Consider the following 7,243-nt stretch of genomic DNA (forward strand, 5'->3'; position numbering starts at 1 on the left):
ACTTTTAGCTATCTTTTAACTACTTTTAGTTTTTAGCCAGGCTTTTGCTACTTTTAATTTTTAAATAGCTTTTTGTTACTTTTAACTAGCTAATCTACTCTGAGAAGGTGTTATTTAAGAGACTGAGCTGAAAACAGCACCTCAGACTGAGGAAGTCTCTCGGATGAGAGACGAAACGTTTCTACATTTTTTTTTTTTGCTTTGTTTTGTTTTTTGTTTTGTTTTTAATGTCCAGAGGACCAGATTGAACTTTTTTTGGATTTTTTTACCTGGATTATTGAGCATGCATCAGGATAGCTAATAACTAGTTTTTTCTTCAGCTTTTAGTTAGCTTTTTGCTGTTTTTAACTTTTCAATAGCTTTACTTTTAGCCAGCTTTTTGTTACTTTTAGCTTGGAGTTAGCATTTAGCTACTTTTAGCTTTTAGGCATCCATTTCTTACTTGAACTTTTAGCTAGCGTTTCTGTACTTTTAGACTTTAGCTAATTGTTTGGTACTTAAAACTTTTTGCGAAACTCTTGCTTTTTTTTTTTATTCACCTGCATGGTTGCTCTTTTGACTTTTAGCTAATGTTTCACTTCTAACAAGGTTGAGTCAAGTCCTCTGGACGGTTCCACCTTCAACTTCCACTTCTTTTTGTTTTAACAATTACATTTTACCATCTGAGTCACTGAACTTTAGTGCAGTTACACAGAAAATGCAACGTTTTTAGTTAAATAGATCTTTCTGCCTCAGTCTCCCTGATTGTTTTGTCTCTAATTTATTTTTGCTTCACACCTCTGTCTTTTGCACATCGTTACGTTTATTTTTCCATTTCTTCCTTTGAGCTTTATTACGTGAGATGCGCCATATTTCAGACTCCAGACGATGCTTGGCCTCTAAAAGGTACTTAAACAGGTCAACACAAGGTGACGGTGCAGCATTAGCAGCACAGGGTCCAGAGGGAGACGTAATTATTTGTGGGAGGATGACATTTTCACTGCAGCTTGTCGTTTATTTCCTCATCGTTCCTCTCTGGCTCGCTTGTCTTTGTTCCATTTTTTAAAATTATGCTTATTTTCTATCTTCTCATCTTTTGTCGTTCTCTCTCTGCAACAAGATAACCTTTTGAAAGAGGCTGGGTGTTTTGACACCACCAGCTAAATTAGGAGCAACACAACACTGGCCCTGGCACACACACACAGACACACATACGCTCAGCATCTTGTTTCTGTCTCAGCCCGGTTCGCTGTCGGACTCGGTGCTGGTTTACAGGTCGGTGCATTCAGAACACCTCAGGCTCACGTGGTCCAAACTAAAGGTCTTGACTTCATGTCTTTTGCAAACAGAATTAGCTGAACGCTAGCTAATTTTGTTTCTCCACAATGTAGCTCTTTCTTTATGAACAGATCTCATCCTGACTGTTTTTCCAGCTACACATTTACAACAAAATAGCAAAGAATAAAACTTCCTGTGTCTCAGTATCCAAAGTCTAAAAGGTTTGTTGCCAAGCTGATAATTCCTTCATTTTATGAAAGGAAAGCTAAAACGATGCTTAACAGAAATAATTTTATCATGCATGACAGCACTGCGTGGCTTTTCTCTCTCACTGCCTGAAAAAAAGAACATTCCCTCATCTTTGTTTCTACTCTTTTTCTTGTGTGGTACATAAAAGCTGAAATCCCTGAAGTGTGAACCTTCCCTCAGTTGATGGCAACGACTCTCGCTTCAGTTTGTAAATTCAACCGCTCTTTATTTCCCTTTAGTCACAGTCCTAAAATTGTTCTCAGTCACTTGAGAGAAAGTTGAGTGTAAAGATAAAATGGAGCCTGCAGCTTGTAGCTTAATTAAAAGAGGTTCGAGTGACACTTGCGAAAAATGAAGGCGGTCGCCGAGCAGCAGACTCCAGCATCACGGAGACTCGGAGGGACTCATCGGATGTTTGGGGTTAAAACTGTGTAATGCATATTTAATGACGACACCTTTAAACACGATCTTCAAGTATCCCAGCAAAGTGAATGTTAGTGGATATTTCAAACAAATTAATTGGTTTATTTACAGTTTTGAAGACACATTTGCAGGTAAAAAATATGCCTATTGACAAGAACTGTGTTTTAGGATTCGTACACGTCGGACAACAAAAATGGTTAAAAGGTTTATTGAAAAACAGCTGCTGATTGAGGTCAGAATCCAGGGGAGGGACCACTCTTCTCCATCAGGAGAGGTGGAGGCCACCTGAAGGAGTTGGGCAAGATAATGTGCTGGATGAACGGGCCGGGTCGGTGTCAGGCTTTTGATCAGCTGATGATCCAATTATGTGGCAATATGGCTTGCCTTAAAATCCAAATATATGGCAACATGGCTTGCCATTTATTCACCAGCCTCACACAGCCATTTGACTGCACGCTGCCCAACCTTGAAATATATATTTTTTAAAGTTCAGTTAAGCTTCAGATGGGACTATACTGCCCGGCAGCGAGCCATCGCCCAAATGGACGTTCGGCCGCTGCACTCAGCGGACGCGCACGGCCGATGACGCAGACAGGTGAGATCACCAAGCAGACATGTCAGAGCAGGGTCCGTGTCTGAATAATGCAGAATGCAGGGAGAAGAAGGGATTGAATGCGCTTTGACGGCCATGAAAGGACAAACACCCCCTCGGCTCCGATCTTCGGCACCTTTTAATCAGCCGCGCGCGTCTGCCGACTGTTAAAAACTATATAAGCAGTCAAAGCTTAATTAAAAATGTCTGGGGTTGTTCGGGTTTGGACCTGTAGTTACCGTTAATTGGTCGGGTGGGGTTTGGAAATGATGGATACGGGCTGGGGCCAGGTCAGGTCAGATATTTTGTGCCCAAATGCAACTCTACCGTGAAAGGTTTGATAATCTGGCAGATTGGAGTGGTGAGAGGAGTCCTTAAATATGGAACAGAACAGGTGTAGTGAATGATGAGCTGAAAGCGCAGAGTGGCTGTGTCAGAGTCACAGAGTGTCAGATCATGGCATGAAGGGGCAGAAACACGACACATCTTTTCTGATGGTCTGATTTTATGTTCATTTCACACATCACTTAAAGCCAGAGCAAACCCGTCTTATGTGACTGTGTGAAACTAAAACATTACTATCATACTGTATGGTTTGTGACACGAGACATGTTTAAAAGTTTACAAATATTTCCAGTGTTTACATATTAATTCCATATTTTATTCAGGTTTTTAATTCATGGTTCTTCCCATTTCAATTCTGTGTGCATTTTTGTTCACGTCGTCACAGACTTTCTCTTAAACTTTGATGGAAAACTTTTAATAAATGTAAAAGACCTTGAACCACCCTGCAGCACTTCAGTTTCAGTTTTGGAGCTAAATTTCATCATGCTCAGTTTTTGGTTGTAAGAAAGTCAACGGTGAACAAACTAAACATTTATCATGTTGGTTTCTTTAATTTGAAATGCAGAATAAACTGTTTTGTAGCAAAATATCTACAAGGTGAAGGTTCAGCAAAGAAGTCTCTCCCGTCCTGCTGGTTGTTTGGAAAGTTCCTATTGAATAATGAAATATGCTTAGTTTCTTAAAACTTAGAAAATAATATATTTCTAAATAAATTATTTTGATTATTTAAGAAAATCTGGCATGGACTGGGAACGTTTGGTGAGTTGGTTTGTAATGAGTTATGTGGCTCCAAAATAAAACTACAAATGCAGATATTTTATTAAAAAATGCTGCTAAATTATATTAAAATGGCTCTTGCTCTGTGTCTATTCATGCAGCGAGAAATGTAACCAAAATATATTTTAACAAAGTTTAAAATTAATAACTTTGTACTAAAAGACCTCCATTTCTTTTACAAATGTTATTAAAGTTTATTAACTTTGTGCAAAGTCTTTGATCTTTTATAACTCCACAGATCAGAATGAAGCTGAATGTGGTATTTTTACCTTTACAATTCTTTTGCAATAAGTTACCATAATGAAACTGTGGCATTTTGTAAAAATTAAATCTGCATTTGTCACTTTGAGTATCTAAACACTAAATAAATGTGAATAACCAAGCAAGATAATCACCTTGTACGTTTGAAGAGCTTCTTTACAAAACTCTTTCCTGCTCTTTAAAAGCAATAAACCTGACAGTCAAAAAACTCCTATTTGAATTTTTACAGTGTTTCATGTGAATAATTTACACTTTTAAGACGTTGCAAAGGTTTTATTCCAGTGACGTCTTCGTTCTGAGGGCTGAATAAAAATGTTATATACATTTATTTCAGCCGAGATGATCACATAAGTTTAAAAGTGTGCTGCTACATTGAATAATTAAAATGTTTGTGTAGCTTCTGCATTCAGCTCATGCTTTTGAATATAGTTTTATAAAATCAGATTAAAATGTAACTCCATCTACTTGTGTTCCTCTGCAGGGAGTTTTTCCTGCCAGCTACGTTCACCTGAAGAAAGCCGTCGTGACAAACCGCGGGTAAGTCCAGAACCTTGGGAGGCCGTGAAATATCTGGAGATCTTGTTTTCTGATCAGATCAATGTAAATATTTAATTCAAATCAACATCAAACTTATTTAAACTTTATAAAAGTTAGTTGTTTATATTGGCTCAACTATAAAAATGAACAGATGCTCAAACTTTCACTTTAAGTTCTTCAACTTATAAGATCAGCTGAGAAAACCCACACATGCACGGAGAGAACATGCAAACTCGACCCAGAAAGGTCCCTGGCCTGGATTCGATCCGGCGACTTTTTGCTTAGAGGCAGCAGCGCTCTGTGAACTGATCCACCATGCCACAAATCAACCAGATATCCAGCTGTAAATGTTTCCATATAATAAAGTGAGAATGGTCCATTTTGAGTAAACCGCGACACATGAGGTTAGATAAAGCTCTGATGAAGTCCCGCTGTAATCTTTTGGTTCCTTTCTTCTCCTCACATAATCCAGACAGGCTCCATGTTAAGATCAGGGCCTCGAGGGAATAAAACTGCAGAACTGCTTCTTCTTCTGAATGATGTGCAGGCTTATTGTCCAGGGAGTCATTAGACACCTTCCTCTTGTTATTGCAGAATGGAAAACCATCTAAGCACCAAAAGTAATCCAACGTTTACACCACCCTGAATGAAAACTTCTTGAAGTCTCTGCAACACTGATCTGATTATGTGGAAACAGCCAGACTAAATCACTCGTGTGTATCTGGGATAATGTCCCAGTGGAGTGTGTTTTATTTCCAGCAGGGCTGTGAGGAGTCTCTTATCTGCATTCAAATATATATAATAATAATAATATTGTCTTTTTTTAATGCAAACATCCTTTGCTTTAGGACTCATTCACAGAAAAAGGAATAAAAATCCTTTTTTTAAGTTGCTATATGCTTTCACACATGAACATAATGATTAAAAAAGCTTGTTAAAGGGGACAAATGTCAAAATAACTTCTTTTACAGTCTGTGTAATTTGCATATGCATATTGTAATTAAAAATTAGGGAAATTAAATAATTGAAACAAATTATTTTACAGTTTTGTCTTTGACCTCAGAGCAAAGAAACTAATTTCACAGCAGTGAAAGTTAGAAAGTACTTTTTTAACTTAACACAACAACAACCAGGAATATTGAAATAGCACCAGTCATGCACGGAATGGGACAAACTTCATCATAATGGCCGACTCATGGTGCTTTTTGTTTTCTTGATGTAAACTTGAGTTTGAACTTTTCTAAAACTCAAACGTCAGTTTCTCTCTGAATAGTATAAGTTATGTTTTTGCTGTTGTGTTCTGGAGTTGTGCTGCTCAAGGTGGCTGCATGTTGGAGTAGCTGTTACTTTCATTCTGGGATACTGCTTTTGAAAACTTTATTTCCTCGTTGTTCTGGATGTAAATGGCTTTTTTTGGATGAGAACTTCCTCTGATATCAGATGCTGTGCAGCTGGAAGGATTTATACTGAAACCTTCTTGCTTTTGGACATTTGTTATGTAGCGTAACCATGACAACAAGGTGGTTTTTACAACCGGGAGCAGCTGATTAACATCTCAAAGCTCAAATATTACCTCAAATACAGCCCCAAATCCCAAATAAGTTGTAAAGGAGGCACCATGGATGCATCTCCGTCTACCTGGCGGAGGTGCTTGAGTGACTGACTGCTGAGATCCTGGAGCTGGCAGGAAACGTCTAGAACAACTCTTAATGAAACCAGATGATGAGCTACAACAACATTTAACTTCCCTTTGGGATTAATAAAGTATTTTTGAATTGTATTTGCTTCTTGTAAATAGTCGCTCTGAAATGCAACAGGGGATATGTTTTAGTGCATATTAAACATGTTTAACTCTTTTTTTCTGATGACTTGAACTAAAAGAAAGTTTGAACTGATGAAGCCATGGATGGTTGTGATGTTAGAACAAGTTGACTGGTAGTAAAAGAAATCAGAACTCGAGAAGAAAAGCTTAAAATTAGAAATGTGAATAAAGGAAGGAGCACTAAGAGATGAAGATTATTTGCCAGAAAGAGGAGGAACTTTAGAAAAAGAAACAATCACAGAAATGGAAACAAAGCGGGAGGGAAAATAAAAATACAAGAGGAGAAGATTCAGTGAGTAAAATCAGCTGGCCGCAGCTGCTCAGCTGGGAGGAAGACTCATCTGGAACATTAGCTTTTATTAATTAATTAGTTCTGAGACGGCGAGAAAATGGGTTGAGTGAAGAACACACGTGAAACAGATGCGCAAAACAAAAAGAGTTTTAAAAAAAGTCACTATTTATGAAAAATAAGTTAAGTTGGACTGAAACATTGAGTCAGCATTCAGATTTATTCAACCAATGTCCCCAAGGGGCAAAACACAAGAATAATAATAGGTGCACCACTGAGAATCTGCTGACAGGCTGCATCACAGGATGGTACAGGAACTGCACCAGTCGGAGCCGGGACGCTCTACAGAGGGTGGTGCAAACAGCAGAGGACATCACTGGTAGCAGTCTCCACACCATCCAGAACATCTACCACAGTCGATGTCTGTGTAAAGCATGCAGCATCATTAAGGACCACACCCACCCAGCACAAGGACTCTTCTGTCTACTACCCTCAGGCAGACGATACAGGAGTCTGCCATCGCGTACAAAAAGACTAAAGGACAGCTGTTACCCACAAGCTGTCAGATTACTGAACTCTCGATAAATAACACTGAACATCTGGCAATAACTAACTAAAAATTCAACACCAATGTCATTACCTGTGCAACAACCTATATGTGGTATATGTTCATTATGTGCAGTATATTTAT

General features: G+C 38.4%; 1 protein-coding gene across 1 annotated transcript in view; it reads left to right on the forward strand.

Annotated features, from left to right (window-relative positions):
- The window catches only part of LOC119412862 (dedicator of cytokinesis protein 3), a gene marked incomplete in the record, with an annotated part of 151,604 nt that overhangs the window by 83,991 nt on the left and 60,370 nt on the right, over nt 1-7,243 (forward strand). Inside the window, 1 exon segment of the mRNA XM_037679897.1 lies at nt 4,386-4,441. Within this exon segment, the coding sequence (XP_037535825.1) occupies nt 4,386-4,441 (56 nt within the window).

The sequence above is a fragment of the Nematolebias whitei genome, chromosome 7 (genome assembly GCF_014905685.2).
Source record: "Nematolebias whitei isolate Nwh7 chromosome 7, NemWhi1, whole genome shotgun sequence".
Lineage (NCBI taxonomy): Eukaryota > Metazoa > Chordata > Actinopteri > Cyprinodontiformes > Rivulidae > Nematolebias > Nematolebias whitei.